This window comes from Mustelus asterias, chromosome 11 (assembly GCF_964213995.1).
Source record: "Mustelus asterias chromosome 11, sMusAst1.hap1.1, whole genome shotgun sequence".
Lineage (NCBI taxonomy): Eukaryota > Metazoa > Chordata > Chondrichthyes > Carcharhiniformes > Triakidae > Mustelus > Mustelus asterias.
In genome coordinates this window covers 106,416,260-106,437,073 of record NC_135811.1, presented here as the reverse complement: position 1 = coordinate 106,437,073, position 20,814 = coordinate 106,416,260, and the positions used below count along the sequence as shown (strand labels likewise).

The 20,814-nt window shown below is 41.6% G+C and overlaps 1 protein-coding gene across 2 annotated transcripts in view; it reads right to left on the bottom strand.

Annotated features, from left to right (window-relative positions):
- npepps (aminopeptidase puromycin sensitive) overlaps positions 1-20,814 on the bottom strand; it is a 202,250-nt gene that overhangs the window by 101,772 nt on the left and 79,664 nt on the right. For both annotated transcript variants that reach the window (XM_078224181.1, XM_078224182.1), the window contains exons 3-6: positions 15,430-15,507; positions 10,646-10,767; positions 9,880-9,987; positions 969-1,169 (exon numbers count right to left, since the gene is read on the bottom strand). In XM_078224181.1, the coding sequence (XP_078080307.1) occupies positions 969-1,169; positions 9,880-9,987; positions 10,646-10,767; positions 15,430-15,507 (509 nt within the window). The remainder of the gene's footprint in view (positions 1-968; positions 1,170-9,879; positions 9,988-10,645; positions 10,768-15,429; positions 15,508-20,814) is intronic.

Here is a 20,814-nt window from a genome sequence, read left to right as displayed (position 1 = left end):
CCATTATCAAAATAACATAAGAAATAGGAGGAGTAGGCCATCTAGCCCCTCAAGCCTGCCCCGCCATTCAATAAGATCATGGCTGATCTGATAGTGGTTTAGTTCCACTTACCCGCCCGCTCCCCATAACCCTTAATTCCCTTATTGATCAGAAATCTATCTACCTGTGACTTAAACATATTTAACGAGGTAGCCTCCACTGATTCAATGGACAGAGAATTCCAGAGATTCACTACCCTGAGAGAAGAAGTTCCTCCTCAACTCTGTTCTAAACTGACTCCTCCATATTTTGAGGCTGTGTCCTCTAGTTCTTGTTTCCTTTCTAAGTGGAAAGAATCTCTCTGCCTCTACCCTGTCTAGCCCCTTCATTATCTCATATGTCTCTATAAGATCTCCCCTCAGCCTTCTAAACTCCAATGAGTACCAGCCCAATCTACTCAATCTCTCCTCATAAGCTAACCCCCTCATCTCTGGTATCAACCTGGTGAACCTTCTCTGTACTCCCTCCAAGGCCAATATATCCTTCCGCAAATAAGGGGACCAAAATTGCACACAGTACTCACACAGTGTTAATGACTTGGGCTGACTTGCCTCTCAATATGTCTGGCCTACACTGATGCACTTGGGTGTATTGCTTGAACCTCATGCAGCTGGGAATTCAGTGTGTTTGAAATTTGTGCTTCACTGTGTGCTCACGCAGGTCAGCGTGTTGGGAGTACAGAATGCAACGTAGCACAGTGCGGTAGTAGAATAGTAAAGGGTTAACAATTAAAATTCAACAGCATAAGAAGCCACTGTGAATTTACCCTGTAACTACCTTCCTAAGTGATCAGATAACTTTTACGTTTCATTCAGGGAACCGGAGTATAAATGTGACATCTTGAGTTCAAGAAATGAGGGCAGTTCCTCCTCCCTCTCCATTCGTTTTAAGGACACACTATACAAAAGGACACAAAAACAACAACAACCTCGAGAGCAAATTTTCCTTGATCCGCTTTTCCAATGGGTGTGTAGACACGAACTAGAATGCCATCTGATGACTTGGTTTCCACAAAGTCATATTCACCAACCACAAATGCCACCAAGTACGTGGACATTATCGGCGATTTGGCGAACTTGACTTCAACCATGTCTTCGTCGTCAGGATATGGGTTACGCTCAGTCACATTCTGTAACATTGAAGGCAGAACTTGGGTTAGAAATTGAAGAATGCATTAGCAACGTGCTTCACCTGGAAATATCCCAATCTCAATTGCATTGTAACAAAAATAAAAGAAATTCTGCATCAAAATAAACTGGAAAGGTCAAGTAAAACCAAAACAAAATCTATCACAGGAAGCATTAGCAGTGGTTTAAGTAATCATTCAAAATTGCCATAAAAGGAAATGCCTGTTAAATAAAACAGGCTAATCTTATAAATCTATCAGCAGCAGTCACTTTATTTGTGTTTACCATTAATGTACAGCAGATTTAGCAGTTGGATTTCCTACTCGCTTATGTTCAATCAGTCTTAGCACTCTTCCATAGATCATGGATTCAAGACCCACTCTGTATTTTTGATCGTATAAATCAAGGCTAATATCTCTGATTGGACATAATGGGGAGGCACGGTGGCACAGTGGTTAGCCAGAGTTCAATTCCCAGCTTGGGTCACTGTCTATGCGGAGTCTCCCCGTGTGTGCATGGGTTTCCTCCGGGTGCTCAGATTTCCTCCCATAGATGTGGTTAGGTGCATTAGCCATGCCAAATTCTCCCTCAGCTGCCGGAATATGGTGACGAGGGGATTTTTACAGTAATTTCATTGCAGTGTTAATGTAAGCCTACTTGTGACATAGAACCAAAGAACATTACAGCACAGAAACAGGCCTTTTGTCCCTTCTTGCCTGTGCCGAACCATTTTTGTGCCTAGTCCCACTGACCTGCACCATATCCCTCCACACCCCTCTCATCCATGTACCTGTCCAAGTTTTTCTTAAATATTAAAAGTGAGCCCGCATTCACCACCTCACCTGGCAGCTCATTCCAAACTCCCACCACTCACTGTGTGAAGAAGCCCCCCCTAATATTCCCTTTAAACTTTTCCCCCTTCACCCTTAACCCATATCCTCTAGTTATTTTCTCCCCTAGCCTCAGTGGAAAAAGCCTGCTTGCATTCACTCTATCTATACCTATCATAATTTTATACACCTCTATCAAATCTCCCCTCATTCTTCTACGCTCCAGGGAATAAAGTCCTAACCAATTCAACCTTTCTCTGTAACTCAGTTTCTCAAGTCCCAGCAACATCCTTGTAAACCTTCTCTGCACTCTTTCAACCTTATTAATATCTTTCCTGTAATTATGTGACCAAAACTGCACACAATACTCCAAATTCGGCCTCACCAATGTCTTATACAACCTCACCATAACATTCCAACTCTTATACTCAATACTTTGATTTATAAAGGCCAATGTACCAAAAGCACTCTTTACGACTCTACCTGTGATGCCACTTTTAGGGAATTATGTATCTGTATTCCCAGATCCCTCTGTTCTACTGCACTCTTCAGTGTCCTACCATTGACCTTGTATATTCTACCTTGGTTTGTCGTTCCAAAGTGCATTACCTCACACTTGTCTGCATTAAACTCCATCTGCCATTTTTCAGCCCATTTTTCTAGCTGGTCCAAATCCCTCTGCAAGCTTTGAAAACCTTCCTCACTGTCCACTACACCTCCAATCTTTGTATCATCAGCAAACTTGCTGATCCAATTTACCACATTATCATCCAGATCATTGATATAGATGACAAACAACAATGGACCCAGCACTGATCCCTGTGGCACACCACTAGTCACAGGCCTCCACTCAGAGAAGCAATCCTCCACTCCCACGCTCTGGCTTCTTCCATTGAGCCAATGTCTAATCCAATTTACTACCTCTCCATGTATACCTAGCAACTGAACCTTCCTGACTAACCTCCCATGTGGGACCTTGTCAAAGCCCTAACTGAAGTCCACGTAGACAACATCCACTGCCTTCACTTTCCTGGTAACCTCTTCGAAAAACTCTAATAGATTGGTTAAACATGCCCTACCACGCACAAAGCCATGTTGACTCTCCCTAATAAGTCCCTGTCTATCCAAATATTTGTAGATCCCATCTCTTAGTACTCCTTCCAATAATTTACCTACTACTGACGTCAAACTTACCGGCCTATAATTTCCCGCATTACTTTTTGAGCCTTTTTTAAACAACGGAACAACATGAACTATCCTCCAATCATCTGGCACCTCACCCGTGGATACTGACATCTTAAATATATCTGCCAGGGCCCCTACAATTTCAACACTAGTCTCCTTCAAGGTCCGAGGGAATACCCTGTCCGGTCCTGGGGATTTATCTACTCTGATTTTCCTCAAGACAGCAAGCACCTCCTCCCCTTTAATCTGGATAGGTTCCATGACCTCCCTACTTGTTTGCCTTATTTCCATAGACTCCATGCCAGTTTCCTTAGTAAATACGGATGCAAAAAACCCATTTAATATCTCTCCCATTTCTTTTGGTTCCATACATAGCCAACCACTCTGATCTTCAAGAGGACCAATTTTATCCCTTACTATCCTTTTGCTCTTAAATAAATAAATAAACTTAATAATGGATCAGACGAGATGTTAAACCCAGGCCGCTCATGTGGAAATAGAAAATCTTGAGGCACTAAGAACAAAGGAGTACCTTTTGTGACCTGGTCACCACAAGACATATTTAGAACAAATTATCTGGTCGCTTACCTGACTGCTGTTTGTGGGACCCTGCTGTGCCCAATGTGGTTGTCTGCCATGTCACAGTGACTATAGCTAATTATTTTTGAAGTATTAACTCTTTTTGACATCCTGAAGACTTGAAAGGCACTGAACAAATGTAAGTTAATTTCCCTTATTTAGGTATCTCACCCTCCTCAATTTACAAACCCTTTTCCCCCCCGCTTCTATCATACCCAAGGGTAGGTACTAATAAATGACAAAACAAATCACCTGTCAATTTTGATGAAAGTCTTTATAAGCTATTAACAAGGCATTTCTTCTTCTGATAGACAAATTTTAAGACAAAGGGTCGTCTGGACTCGAAACGTCAGCTCTTTTCCCCCCTTACAGATGCTGCCAGACCTGCTGAGATTTTCCAGCATTTTCTCTTTTGGTTTAAGGCAACTATTTTCCAGTTAAACGAGTGCATGGTGAATAGAAAAAAATCTCTGAAAGAAATGTACTGAAATTGATAGAACAAGTTTATGCCAACAGAAACTAATTGAAAGAAGAAATATTCTTTACAATTGGATAAATTATAGCCCACATTATAACTTAGAATTTGGTCCATTCCTTTCCTCTTCTTAGGGTTTGGATGCGCCAATGCCAGCCGCACTCCAGTAACCAAATGGTCAGTCAGCAAATCTTAGCTGTCTATACAACCTTGGAAGCTATCACCGCTTAGATCAATTTTGCATTTAACCTATATTCATACATGAGCGAACTCAACAGGACAGCTGTCAGTGGTAGGGCGACTTCCTTTCTTCTTTCTAGCCCAACTGCAGTGGTCAACTGCTCAACTGGTTTTGACCAACTAAATTCAGCATAGTGCCTGGGATTTCCATCAAAATGCTTTATCCATTAAGAAACATGGTTGCTAAGGCACAACTCCAAAGAATCTTGCAAGATGCAATGTGATAGAAGAAGTCTTTGTAACCAACAAAGAGCACTCATAAGGAGTTGAAAGATGCAACAATCTTTTGATGTCTCACAACCACACATTTAGTAGGAATATTGATTACAATTTTCAGGTGGTTTGAGAGTTCAATTATTTTCGCTTCAGTTGGAGATATCACAGCCCAATTCTTCTGGTTGTCTTTGTTATCTGCTGTTAGATGAGAGATTTTCAGGTTAGACTGCGAATGATGACAATATACAAGAGTCAGATCTTCATATCAGTTTGCAAATCCTGGCCATCCAAGCAGTCTTCACAGAATCAAGCAACACTTTTCCTTTTCTGTCTAGCCTATTCCACACATCTGCTTCCACAACCTACTCCACCCAAGCTCACACAGCTGTCTACACTTACAAAGAGTCAGCATAATCGAGAGAGTGATGAAAAGCAAAATGAACGGTACTTGGAAATGAAGGAATGACTCACATTCCAAAAATACAATTGAAGAAACTTTACTTATGGTATGAATCTACAAGAGCCGGTCTTAAAAGAAAAGGAAAGTTTTCCAGATTCCAAAAGTTTCCAAAATCAAACCCAGACGACAGTGCGTCATATAGGTCTGCAGTGCACATGCTGTTAGAGGTTGTTCCAGGGATGATTAAGATCATGGATAAAGAACATCAAATCAACAATTTAGGCCAGTAAGAGGCACTTTGACATAAAATCTGGGCAGGTGTCTGAGAACTGGTATGACAGTAAGACTTCAGTGACGTGTATGGTAAGCATCACCATTCAAAATATAAGAAATTTGCACAGCCGAACTGCAGTCTAAGAATCATTTCAAAAATGGAGATATTTTAAGTGGTCTTTCCCCAATTATAGTTCTTAGCTGCAAGAGTTTAACCATCGAGGAAGATTATTGAAAACCATCTTCCAACTGAAACAGCAGCAGCAATTTGAGCTCTGAAATTCATCTTCAAGTTCATTCCCTTGATTAACGTGCACGGAGACGCAAAAAAGGCTCAAAAACAAGGAACCCTGAAACAAACAATATCTTCATACCACTGAGGAAGAGATGCTAGAGTTGTCATCTGCCACAATAAGTCATTCGGATCTACGAGATTTTAGGCAATAGCGCAAAATGTCTTGAGCAGCTGTTGTAACTAATGGCTGAATTCACAGCTGTAGGTTGGCAATTGATGGACTCCAGAATTCAACTCTTTGTATTTGCATCTGCTGTGATCAAGAGGAATGGATAAATGACTGTTCGGACTGATGGGATTACCAATATCTTAGGGTCCAAAAAATGGTCAGTAAATGGTGTGAGATTGTGTAAGAAATTGTGACTGGAGTTTGCGAGGTCCTTGTTTAATCAAACTGAAAAGGAGATCCCAGTTTGACAGCTGACAAATGCAGTAAACGTTTGTCAGCTGTTAAAAATGGGATCTCATTTTCAGTTGTAATTCCAGTCAAACCTGGTGAGCCTGATTTAGAACCACAAAGAAATAACTCCACATTCTCAAACATCAAAGAAACAATGTGAACACAACTACCTCAGTTATTCCATTAACTCATTATTCCAGAGTTGTCTAATTGGAAAATAGTTAATCATAATTCCATTTGTAGCACTTGATTACAAAAAACTGAAAAGGACTATTAAAATCCCTGTAAAGCAGCATTCAGTTTGCAGCACAGACTTATTCCATCAAATGGGCACCAAAGCCTCCAATTAAAGATTCACAAATTCCGACATCGGCCAGTTATGTCTGTGGCAATTGAACTTTGGGTCTTTTGCTCAGATCACTGACAACAAAAATCAGTGAAATAACAAACCATTGCTACCTACACGCCTGATTGTGCCTTTACCCAAAATAAAAGCAAAATATTGCAGATGCCAGAGATCTAAAATAAAAACAAGTGCTGGAAAAATTCAGCAGGTCTGGAGAGAAACAGGAGTTAATGTTTTGAGTTCAATATTACTTTTTGTTGGCTCTGAAGAGTCATATTGGACTCGAAACATTAATTCTGTTTCTCTCTCCACAGATGCTGCCAGACCTGCGGAGTTTATCCAGCATTTCCTGCTTTTATTTCTGTGCCTTTACCTGCCCAACATCTAAGTAACTGTAGCAAGTCCAGAGGACAAATAGCAATCCTCATCCCCACGTTGGTTATATTATGTGCCCTGTCATGATCTCCCTGTTAGAAAGCCATAGATCATGGCCTAGGCTGATACCAAAAGATTTATGAACGATAATTATAAATGCTGATAGCAGCAAAGACAAATATTAGGTTTACAACAATACAGAAAGCTGTACCTGCAGTGTGAAGCAGAAAGCAGTAATTATGATGAATGCCAGTTTCGTGCACAGGGATTAAAGCATTTAGACTTTTACTTAAGCCATATCTCCTGTACCCAATGCACAGTCTCTGGCTTATTGCACTCTCTCATTCCAACACAGTGTTCCAAGAAAAAACTCCACTTCACCCATAATTTCATAAAACTTCTCACTTCAAAATCTCAGAAATCAACTTCCTGCGAACGACAGATGCAGGTTGAGTGCGGAATTGCTGTCCCATTGTAGGCAAAATCTCAGGTGCACCGAGCTTTGCTGCTCTGAACTAACTATGCAACTTCCCACTATCATATCCCACAAATTCACCCACTTATTAATGATCCTTTTCATCAGATGACTGGACATACCTGAAGATTTGTGTCATAACTGTTGTACCCAACCATCCTGTTGCGTTAACAAGCATCTTCAAAAAGACCATCCTGGTGGACAAACGGTAGGCTTCGCAGCGCCATAAACACTTGCAACTACAATAACTTAGACACTATTATTTCAAGGAGTTTAACTGTAGTGATTTTCAGGCCATGACACAATCTTAGTATTCAATACAAAGCTCGAGTGGTTTAAGTTACTTGAGCAATTTGACTGTGTTACAACCTTGGACAAGACATTTCCTTTCATATATTGATCATATATGTACACAACATTCACATATTTTTCATTCATATACACGAACATATACATACATATGCACGCATTTTTAAAAAATTCTTTTATTTACTCATGTCACAGGTCTTCAAAGCTACTTCCAGCACCTGTGGCCAACATACTCTCTAAACTGTACCAGTACAGCCCTCCAGTTGCCCAGCAGTAAAATGCTCAACATTGAGTGTAAGAACTCAGAACTGAATCCCTATTGTTACTACAGTATTGCACACCGACTCGCCACCTAGGTGCTGAATATATTTACACAGTAGATTAATAATATAGCTTTCCCATAACTGTAAGAGTCAATGTAGTTGAACTGTAAATGAGTAAAGCCATAATTATTTTATTTGAACAAATATTAAGCAAAGCAAAATTAATAATTTCTGAAACATCAAAATTATTGATCGCTGGCTTCAATCAAGGAATGGCAACTGAAATATATGACTAAAATTTCAACAAGATTAAAGATTTCTCACCATCATCTACTCAAAGCACAATCTCTCAGATCTGGCATGCAATAGGTCTCATTTTTAAAAATACTGTGTTGATGTTAGCAAACCAATAAACCTTAATCCCAATTTGACAAGAATGCTTCAAGGGTGAATCTATGCAATACATTTACGGCTTTATTCAGTAGGTGTTACCTATTTGCAGTTACGATGGCGTTCATTGCTGCAATTAATCCAACTTTTACCTGACAATGTAATTGTAACCTCATTGCCCTAGTCTCTCAGTAGTGGTTTCGACACTCCACTACAATTTTTTCGACAACTGATTTGCAATACAAACTACTAAAGTACATAATAAATAAGGAATCCAAGTAAAGGGCCAAGGACTAGACTATGTGACAAGCTGTGCTTGGCATAGTCAAATGATATGAAAAGGGCAATACAACCATAAGCTCGTCCTTATTTCTTTCTGCCAAGTGGGAACAGAATGAAAAAGATGATCAAGTCAATGTATTGCCAACCTTGGGTTTTAGAAGACTTCAGATTGCAAGAAGAGGAGAAAATTGAAGCAGGTAAAGTCCAATATTTACAGTTCAAGCAATGAATGAGTTAGAGGATATGAGAGGACAGACATTATTTAAGATATTTGATTTTTCAAAGATGCAAGAATGGAAGCACCAATGATCCTGCATTAGGACTGATAAGAGAGGGAGAGAGGAAAAATTCCAATGAAGATGGAGAAAAAGGAGCTTGAGGTCTCTGAGGAAAAGAGTCGTCGCTTATCCTCTTGCACTCTATCCATGAATGCAAATGGGTTGCTGGAGAACCTCCTCCAACAATGGAGCAATCTTAAAGTCACGAATGTGATCTAACTTTATAAAAGAACTGTTGAAGGCGCAAGTAACATTAGGCACAGAAGTCAAACCTATATTTCTTGAACGCAGCTGTAGGCAATGCAGGAAGTCCACTTGACAACTGAGAATATATTGAGTTACACTAGTCACTAAATGGAGGATGGAAAATGGGCACATCCACACTGGTGGATTATCAGCAGTAAGTGTAAATGATCCGTTGAAACACTGGAGGCTGACTAGCACAGTAGGTTAACCTGTCTATTCCTCCATGTTTGAAACCATGGTTGGCACAGCCTATGGGGATCAAAGTCGCTCTCTACAAGAATCCTACATTGAACAAAATTCTGCAGATCCTACTGTGTATGGACGCAGTAGGAAAACAGACCACAAGTTCTCCAAGTATCCATGGAGATGATTGGGGGGAGATGATTGGGTGTGGGAGGGCTCAGAAAGTCACAATTGGTGCAGTAATGATTGCTATTTTTCAGCTAAAAGTTACAGCAAGCCTTAGCAACAGAGCAGAGGTTACTCTGCATTTGGGCATGCAGTTATTGACCTGAGAACATTTAATAATGGAGGGAAAAGAAATGTGCCATTATTGCTTTTAAAAGCTTCTAACCACAGTACCTAGCTGCACAATGATTGTGTTAATCCTGTATTCCAGACAATTTTATCGGAGATATATGGTGGTTAGAATGAGATGCACAGTAACTAGATTGACTAATCTGGCAGACAAGACATTTCTCATATCCTTCACTTAAATTAAATTAACTGTGATTCATTCTCTACATCCCCTGATTCTGTCGTAACTTATTGAAACACTCCGGTCCTCCTTTCTTCCATCACCATTTCCTTTGACAGAACCCACGAGGTGGAGACTAAAGACACATTGCTACTTACCATGTTAGATAAGGCAATTCTGTCCTTCGGAACAATTAGTGCGATGTCAAATGTTGCTTTTATGGCAGGTTCATCCCAACATGGAAATGCTCTCCGTGCATCTGTAGGCTAGAGGTAGAGAGTGTGAGAAGGGGGGGGCAGCAGGGGGGGGGGGAAGGGGAACAGTGAGGTGAGAGGAGGGGTGGTGGGGCGAGAGGGTCACCAGGGGTGGTAAAGGAACAAGAGAGAGAAAAATGCAGATCGGTTCAAATAGTGTAAAATCACTTCACATCCTATGCACTGCACAGACATGAGAAGCTTTACAAGTATTATCTAAAAGTTTAATCAGATTGTACATGTGCCTTTCATACTTGAAAGAGGATAAATGGTGTGTGAAATATTTTCCTATGTGGAATAAATTCATTTGGTTAAAAGAGGAAAACATAGTACTGTTTTAACTAAAGAGCAATACCTGGTTTGAGACAAAAGCAGGATTCCAGACTCAGGGAACTTTAAAATTATAAATTTGCCATGCTCAGTGGAATTTGTGAAAGGTCCTTTGATGATTTTTTTTTCCAGCAAATGGAAATTCTCAAGCTAATAATCAAAGAGGTTTCTTTGTAGCAGACGGTGGTGAAATGGAGCCACTCTCTGCACAACATCCCCAACACCAGAAAACTAACATTCCAGCCGTCTGAACTGACCCCCTTTCAAAGTCTTGCATCAAACCCCACTCAAGGTTTATTGGAAAGGTGGACTTCACTACACTGTAGTTTTATTTTCTAACCTCAAACTGAGAGACAGCAGCATAGTGGGTTTCTCCTGACGGCGTTATATACTTGCTTCTGTAAAATCCCTTCATTTTGTCATTCAGCTCTCCAACAAAATCGATCTTCAACATGCCATGACCTGTTACAATACAATGCTATAATTAATACATCATAAACAGAAATTACATTTTATTAATACATGAAAAGAATGGACTAGCCAGCAAGCCAGTAAGTCGACCCATAAATGACTATTTATTTATGAAACCCTGAGGACATCTTTATAGAGTTGGCTAGAGTTCTTAGGTTTTTTTTGCCTTAAAAGTTAATCTTTGTGGCTGTAAAGAAAAGGCCTGTAATTGAACACTTGTTCTATTTTAGCATCGTCAATATCATGTACACATTCATCAGGTACAACGCAGCCAAATGCAAAGAAAAAGGCACTTCTGCTCTTTCCCAATAATGTACTCAATCCCCATCTCAGAAGGACAAAAATAATTATCCCCACATCTGACACCAAAGGTCTTCCTTCATGGTTTCCCCCCAGTTGCAAATCTGGGCAGTTTTGCACCATGGAGACTTTCCATTATGGAGTTGAAACTGCTCAAGATAATTGTAGCCAACAGGACGAGGACATGTTTGTACCAACAATCTGAATTTAATTCTAGGTCAAAAGACAATTAATTAATATAAAGCAGTCTCCAGTAAAGATAATTTTTTTGATAAACCATCCGCAATAACTTCCTACTAATTGATCAATACCACTGCTCCAAGCCCATCTTCCCTTCAAGGTCAGTACTATTGTACTCTACCAGCATACCTGCCGTCAGAAGGATGTGGCAAGATGTTCCACATACTATAAATCATCTTTCACAATAATAACAATGATGGTTAGTTATTCACTCCAAAAGGTTAAATACCATTCTCCCCACTTTAATGTGGTTGACCCTTCAAATACCCATTAATGTAGCCTATCAGGCCACCCTGTTGTGCCACAACAGTCACAAAACACTAGAATTGGGCAATAAATGATGACCGTACCAGCAACATCTACATCTGAAGAATGAATAAAGGAAAATAATTGTGTAAGTGGTATGGAAGTGACTGGCATACCATCATTTTCAAGTCAAATTAAAAATCATCGGTGATTGAAAATAATTTCTTCATGTACAAAAAGGCACATTCTGCTCAATACATTCTTTCTTAAATTCTAGCGTAGGCTATTCTTCAACTAACAAAGACTCACTCCAAGGGCGCCACCACTGCAAGTGGTTTACAAGCTGCAAGGAGATGTGATGCACAGCATTCATTTGGAAAGGATAATAACTGGAAACAACTGAGTAACAAAGACAGAAGTTTGCTTCTGATCCTAGATTTTGTGAAGTGCAAAGAAGTCCAATATTTACAATTCATATTAAGATTCGCACCTGGACCATTAATCCATCTTTCAAATATTGCAGCCATTAGTCTTTATTTCCAACATTCAGATTTATTTTTTCCATCTCATGATGTCATCCCTTTAACCAAAAACTGCTCTGAGGGAACATTGATCCAAATTCCTGACTTGTGACCATCAAAGGACAAAGTATTTTCAGCTTCCTGTTGTGGACATTATTTAGCTTTCATTATTCCTGCCATTGGTATGGCACACACGACTGCAAAGTAGTCTAACAGATCAACTGGCAGGATCTTCATTTTGGAAAATTCATTATAAACATTCACAGGTCTTTAATAATCATTCTGTAATTCAGTTGGAAAGACATTTTCAGGCACAGAGTTTGGATAACACTATTCATTCTGCTGAGTAACAAGACCTAAAAACTAAAGAAGGTTAATACATTAAAGCACTCAAATTATTTTAATGTAACAATAACTAGTTCCCTTTTCTTGCCAAATCAAATGCCAGCGACATGATTTACTAATTATTTTGGATATCACTGATATGAAGATAAGTGTCTAAGATGCAAGATGGTTCTGGGCTGGCAACTTGAGGGAGATTATTTGCTGTGCAACCTTCTCCTTGGCCATAAAAAGAACAAAGAAAATTACAGCACAGGAACAGGCTTTTCTGCCCTCCAAGCCTGCACTGGCCATGCTGCCCGACTTAACTAAAACCCCTTACCCTTCGGGGACCATATCCCTCTATTCCCATCCTATTCATGTATTTGTCAAGACAACCCTCAAAAGTTACTACCGTATCTGCTTCCACTACCTCCCCCGGCAACGAGTTCCAGGCACCCACCACCCTCTGTGTAAAAAATCTGCCTCGTACATCTCTTGCTTTTCTTTGCCCTCTCCTCAATTTGTCAACTTCCACTGTTTATTTTCTTGGCACCAATTGTGGGTACATTTCAGCCCCAACTACATGTCAACTGCAAGTTTGAAGTTACCTGGGCCCACTGCCCATCTCATGTGACAAATTATCATAAATGCCCATTGCATTTTTGCCAACACTTGGACTACAGAGTTTTTTTCACCAATTGCCAACAAAGTGAACTAACAAGAATTACAGTTAACACTGTCGATTAACTTGCACTTAAAACAAATTAGGAACAGCTAACAAACACGAAGGGGGTGCCTCTGCCACCCCGCCACGCTAATTTACTAGCGCAACGGGGTGGGAGAATCTCACGGCCAGGCATGCACACGATTCACACATGTGTTCCCACCGCGAGTGCATCTCCCAGCGCCGTCGGATCTGCGCTGGAAACCGGCGGGAAGACCAGGTAAGTAATTTTAATATATTTTGAATCTATTTTTAATATAATGAGCGAGCCTGGGACCGAATTCTCTGGGCCCACTAGTCTCTCCCACCCTGCCAGAGTATTTCACTCTAGCCGGGTTTACAATATGTCTCCACTTTCGAGGAACTGGGGGGGGGGGGGGGCAATCGGGGTCCCCCGGGGGTTGGGCGGTAGGTCCCGTGGGCATGGGCACCCTGGCTGTGCAAGCCTGTGTCCCCTCGCACTGCCCAAGAGGCAAAGTGTCCACTCCCAGGGAGCACTTCGGCACTGCCCATTGAGCATGGGGAAGTGCCAAGCAGCAGGGGGGTGAGGGTTCCTGTTGCCACTCTGCATGGGGATCAATGGGGGCAGGAGGCCAGCAATCAGGGCGGGTCTGCACTGCAAGAGGGGAGGTGGGAGACAACGGGAGGCTGACAGTTCACGGGAAAACTGAAGTAATTCACGCTGGTTTTTTCAGTGGGTGCTCACACTAGTTCTCCCACACTCTGTGCAGAGGCCATCAGCGTGAATCTCATTAGATTTCAGCGGCAGGGCCTATTCCCACCCAGGAGGCTGAAACCTCTGCGCATGCGCTGGGGAAGAAGTTTAACAACACCAGGTTAAAGTTCAACAGGTTTATTTGGTAGCAAATGCCACGAGCTTTCGGAGAACTGCCCCTTCGTCAGGTGGAGTGGAGAAATGCATTCCGTCAGGTGGAGTGGAGAAATGCTCCACTCCACCTGACGAAGGGGATGCGCAGAGGTTTCAGCCTCCTGGGTGGGAATAGGCCCTGCCGCTGAAATCTATTGAGATTCACGCTGATGGCCTCTGCACAGAGTGTGGGAGAACTAGTGTGAGCACCCACTGAAAAAAACAGCGTGAATTACTCCAGATTTCCTGCCAATTCAACACTTAGAATTTTATGGGGAGAATTATGTCCAAAGTATTGTATTAAGAAACCAAATTATTCGTACATGCAATTTTAAAAATCTGCTGCAGCACAGAATATTTTATTTAATTTGGCAAAATCCAACTGATCAAATAACAGATATTGGTACAGACTATCAATCTTTAATAGTTGATCAGGTCATTCCTATGTAGAAGGAGCTATCAACACATGGAATGGGCTAGTGCAGGCCTGTCCACAGGCTGGAGCTCCTTTATGTAACCGGCTAAGTAATTGCTGAAAATGCCTGTAAACCAGGTCAGAACGTTTGAAGATTTCTGCAGGAGACTATTCCTCCAATCACAGCCTGTTTTTCTCACGTTTGCTGCTGATTGGCTCATGAGCAGCAAACATGCGTGAGAAGCAGGCTATGATTGGAGGAGCAGTGAACACCAGCAATTGTGAGTATGTGACGGTGGAGGGACATGGGAGTGTGCAGGGCCTTGCCAGCCACACTTTCCTGTAACTGCAGCCGCTTTGACCTGTTCCTGGTGCCCTGGCTTGGCTCCCAGTGCTCCGATTTGGCTCCAGCCGCAGCCGCATTCCACCACTTCTCTGTAGTCTCCTTGACAGGCATCCTCATTAAGGCGCTACTAGGTGCCCAAGGTGGTGGGGGGGGGGGGGGGGGGTGAGTAAACGTCTGCATGTGCTTGAGTGAATGAATGGAGGGGTTACTCCCAGTCTCACCAACTCACATAATAGACAAGTATAAATGAGTGAGCAGCATGAGCCTCTCAAAAAGATTATACAAGCCTGGACTAGTGGACACAGAGGCGAAGACAAAGATACTGAACCATTGAATAAATATTTGGATGCAGCAATGGATGGATTGTGTGTGTTGAAGTAGGAATTTAGCTGGTAGAAATTCCAATTGCACATTGTGCGGTTCTGAGCCCATCCATTGAAGTTAATATAGAAAGTCATGGGCTAGAAGAAGACAATCCCAGTTTTCACTCCTGGTACACTCATGTCAGAATTCTACCCTTAAACAGAGAAATCAAAGAGCCAGGGAGAATCAGAGACATGGGCGTAGAATTGCTTCAAATCCAGGTCTCAGAAGTAAAACAACAACCAGTCTGGGCCAGATAAGTTTTAAGGCATACAAGCCATTTTATTTATAATGTTCTAGAATTACCTCTTTGCAGAGCACTGGGGAACGAGAGAGTTACTTTCTCATCTTCATTTTGATAGTTGAAACCTGTTGCATTTATTTCTGTAAAAGAAAGGTAATATTTATTAAAACAAACTATTAATTGTACCCTTTTATTTATGTAATGCAGTGATCTAAAATGAGACAAAACAATTTAGGCCAACTATCAAATGCAAGCAATTTATGTGAACGTGTTTTCTGCCCTCCTGTCTAGCATATTGTACATTTATATTTCAGGAGAGTTTTACAAGCCGGAAGAAACAAGCAGCAACATCACAAGCCCCCCGCAACACACACGGACACTGGCAGCAGCGTGCACTGCACACACACAATGCTTGTTCCCTTTAAAACATGCCCTTACATTATAGCTTTCAAAAGCATCTATAGAAGATACTCTTAAGTACTTGTAACCCAATGCATTATCACAAACACGTGGAGCAGGCAGCATTTGAACAGTCAGGTTGGCCGCAACTATATTTTTGATGACTACTGGCTGTTTTGGCATCAGTTTACATGGAGTTTTTTTTAAAAAAATGTAACTTTTCTTTCCTCCTTGCAAATTTTCTCCCCTCCTATTTAACGTCTCTATTTCTCCTCATGATAGAGTTCCCATTGGTGGTCTCTTGTGCCTTGCCAGTGTGGTTATTATTCCCAGCAGTGAATATTGGTGAACAGTTCGAGTTGGAGGAACATCACAGCCCATCTTGGTCCTGTTCTCAGCTAGATTGCCACATTTGTACATTTCGGTAAAGGTGAACAGGAGCAAGATCTTTGACTGATGTTATTCCTCCTTAACCCAAGGGCACAAAGGCCAACAGAGGTCCAATTTTTTTCTGCCCTTCAGTCACTATTTATAAGAGCAACCTGAGCAGAACATCATGTTCAATGGCTCCCAGTTCCTACCATAAATAGCGACTTAACTAAAAATACAAAGAAGCGATTCACGGCAATTACCTGCAGCAGTACATGTTCACATAGTGTGTCAACTATAATTTTTAAAAAAGCAAAATACTGCGGATGCTGGAATCCGAAACTAAAACAGAAAATGCTGGAAAATCTGAGCAGGCCTGACGGCATCTGGCAGAAGGGTCATCTAAACTCGAAACGTTGGCTCCATTCTCTCCCCACAGATGCTGTCAGACCTGCTGAGACTTTCCAGCATTTTTTGTGTGTGTGTCAACTATACTTTACTGAACAAAGTTTTCTCTAAATTTACAGCGATAGGTAGAGAAAGTATAATTAAAAAGTTCATTGGAAGAACAGTCTTGAACATTCTCGTCATATTGCTGCAGAAACATTTTAGGATTGAGAATCTACTCCTCGAACAAAAATATCCCCTTTGGATTGTGCCCAAAAATCCAAAATTTTATATAATTGAATCCTGACTTTTTAGCAGCGTCAGCAAAACAAGTCTAGATCTGAGATTTTAATCTCAAAAGTTACAATGATGCCTTACTGCATTAACAGCTCTGTACAAGCATTTGAAATCACAGGGCAAGTTCAAACATATTAAACATGGATGGGAAAGAAAGACCTTTCGAATCCATGTTTTCAAATTGTGAGTGCTCTTATGAGCTTTCATCTACATAGCACCTTTAATACAGATGGAAGTTCCAAGTTACCTTCACAGAGCTACAAGGAAAACAACAATGTCAAAGGAGATGTTAAGAAAGATGACCAAAAGATTGGCGAAAGGGGTTCGCTTCAAAGAGAGTCTCAGAAAGTAAAGATAGTGAGGTTAAAGTGTATGATCAGCCATGATCATATTAAATGGTGGTGCAGGCTCAAAGGGCCAAATGGCTTACTCCTGCACTTATTGTTTACGTTTCTATGTTAACAGAGGGAATTTTAGAGGACAGAGGCTATGCTACAGAATGTGGGGAAAAGAGAAAACAGAGATATATGGAAATGGGGCTATTCACAATATCAGAATGATCCTTGAGCAGTAGTCAGCTTCTGCAGAAGAGAGTAAAACCGGACAGAGCTCGATGTGGGTGAACAGAATCTGGTGGATGGATGGCTTAGGGCACACAGTACAAGTTTGTGGATGTCTTGAGCTTTGCTTATGAGTGAACAACAATCTGGAGGGACCTGAGAAGAGGTGGTGATTGATGATCGCCAATCAGTCTAAGGAATGAAGTATGGCGAACCCTCCAGCAGGTACACTGGACAGAGTGCTAATCACTCAAAACCAGCTTCACTGGGCAGGACATGTCTTTCATATGCCTGATTTCCAAAGGAGCTGTTCTCCTCACGATTCAGTCGCAGCAGAAGATTCCCAGAAGGACAGCAGAAATGCTTACGGGTGACCTCAAAGCAGCCCCGAAAAGGTCAAACATGACCGCCAATTCATTCAAGTTCATATGACCATACAAATTAGGAGCAGGAGTAGGCCACTAGGCTCCTTAAGTCTGCTCCACCATTCAAAAATTAATGGCTAACCTTAACTCCAACCCCTAATAATCTTTTACTCCCTTGTTTATATAGATGATCTGGAGGAGGGGACGGAGTGTAGGGTAACGAAGTTTGCAGACGACACAAAGATAAGTGGAAAAGTGAATCGTGTGGAGGACGGAGAAGATCTGCAGAGAGATTTGGACAGGCTGAGTGAGTGGGCGAGGATATGGCAAATGGAGTATAACGTTGAGAAATGCGAGGTTATACACTTTGGAGGAAATAATAACAAATGGGATTACTATCTCAATGGAAACAAATTAAAACATGCTACCGTGCAAAGGGACCTGGGGGTCCTTGTGCATGAGACGCAAAAGCCCAGTCTGCAGGTACAACAGGTGATCAAGAAGGCAAATGGGATGTTGGCCTATATCGCGAGGGGGATAGAATATAAAAGCAGGGATGTCTTGATGCACCTGTACAGGGCATTGGTGAGGCCGCAGCTGGAATACTGTGTGCAGTATTGGTCCCCTTATATGAGGAAGGATATATTGGCATTGGAGGGAGTGCAGAGAAGGTTCACCAGGTTGATACCGGAGATGAGGGGTTTGGATTATGAGGAGAGGCTGAGGAGATTGGGTTTGTACTCGTTGGAGTTTAGAAGGATGAGGGGGGATCTTATGGAGACTTATAAGATAATGCGGGGGCTGGATAGGGTGGAGGCGGAGAGATTCTTTCCACTTAGTAAGGAAGTTAAAACTAGAGGACACAGCCTCAAAATAAAGGGGGGTCGGTTTAAGACAGAGTTGAGGAGGAACTTCTTCTCCCAGAGGGTGGTGAATCTCTGGAATTCTCTGCCCACTGAGGTGGTGGAGGCTACCTCGCTGAATATGTTTAAAGCGCGGATGGATGGATTCCTGATCGGTAAGGGAATTAAGGGTTATGGGGATCAGGCGGGTAAGTGGTACTGATCCACGTCAGATCAGCCATGATCTTATTGAATGGCGGGGCAGGCTCGAGGGGCTAGATGGCCTACTCCTGCTCCTATTTCTTATGTTCTTATCAAGAATCTATCTAGCTCTACCTTAAAAATATTCAAAGACTCTGCTTCCACCATCTGTTGAGGAAAGACTCTTAGAAAAAAATTTCCCCTCATACATGTCTTAAATGGACAATCGCTTATTTTTAAATAGTGACCCCTAGTTCTCAATCCTCCCACAAGAACAAACATCCTCTTCCCATCCATTGTTAAGACCCCTCAGGATCTTGCATGTTTCAATCAAGTTGCCTCTTATTCTTCTAAATTCCAGCAGATATAAACTTAGCATGTCCAACCTTGTTGGACATGCTAAGGGCGGCACGGTAGCACAGTGGTTAGCACTGCTGCTTCACAGCTCCAGGGTCCCGGGTTCGATTCCCGGCTCGGGTCACTGTCTGTGTGGAGTTTGCACATTCTCTTCGTGTCTGCGTGGGTTTCCTCCGGGTGCTCCGGTTTCCTCCCACAGTCCAAAGATGTGCAGGTTAGGTTGATTGGCCAGGTTAAAAAAATTGCCCCTGAGATGTGGAGGTTAGAGGGATTAGCAGGTAAAAATATGTGGGGGTAGGGCCTGGGTGGGATTGTGGTCGGTGCAGACTCGATGGGCCGAATGGCCTCCTTCTGCACTGTAGGGTTTCTATGATTTCTATGAACCTTCCCATTCCAAATATTAGTTTAGTAAACCTTCTCTGAACTGCTCCCAATGCAGTTACATCCTTTCTTAGATGAGAGCAATGTTCTACACAGTACTTCAGATGTGGTCTCACTCTCTGTATAACTGAAGCATAACCTCAATTTTGAATTCAAATTGATAAAAAGCAAAACTTTCAGCAACTGTTATCAAGTTTCAGGATGTCACTGACAATTATGGAAGATCAAAACAAGTTAAAATTGAAGTGGAGATATACAGATGCAAAATGAATTAAAGACCGAATATGAGGAAATAAAGAAAGTTGAGAAATAAGGCGAACAGGAAAGAATACTAGAAGAAAACATCAATAACAATCCAAACAGCAAATCAATCCCGCATCTGTGTCATTAGAGTTTGTGACAATTTGGTAGCAAAGGGCAGCTGCTGGAAAGTAATTCACGACATGAAGCATTTTGTGATATTTAGATCTGATCAGATGCTACATAAATTTGAATGTTTCCGATGCTGCTGAATCATGGTGATGAATACCCTCATAACCATCAATCTGTTCTTAAAGAGCACCTTAAAGAGCAATCCACAAGGTTAACTGTTTTAGCCAGGGGTGTTGCATTCAAACTCTTCTAGGGTGGAGTGCAGGCATTTTCTTCTCATTTGTAGCCTTGCTTCTGGCTGGATGATTCTTGTGTGTCTTGAAGTCTTGTGATCAAAGTTAGGTAACTTGTTTCCAAGCATGGCTGCCATGCTTTTCAAACAATGTTTTTCCACCAAAAACAAATTTCAATCTGCGTGAAAACAGAAAAGGCTGGGAAAACTCAGCAGGTCTGGCAGCATCTGCAGAGAGAGAAACGCTTCAAGTCCTTATTACTCTTCTTTAGAATTAGCGAGGGAGGAATGTGGTGAATTTTATACTGTTTAAGTGGCGGTACAGCAAGTGAAAGCAATATAGGTCAGGGATAAGTGTGAGTTGAGGTGAAATTTGGCAACGATGTCACGGAACACAAGACAAAGGGAATTTTAATAGTAGTGTTAAAGACTAAAGGAGATGCTGATAGCAGCAGAAAAGTAAGATAGCAAAATGTGTTAACAGCAGAACAAGGGGCAACGCTCTGTGAAAACAACTTTTAAGAGCATGTAACAGCTAGTCCTGCTTTGGCTGGGATATGGGGGAAATGGATTAAAAAGTCAAGATGGAAGACAGAATTCATGGTCTGAAGTTGTTGAACTCAATGTTAAGTCCAAAAGGCTGTAAAGTGCCTAATTGGAAGGTGAGGTACCGTGCCTCCAGTTT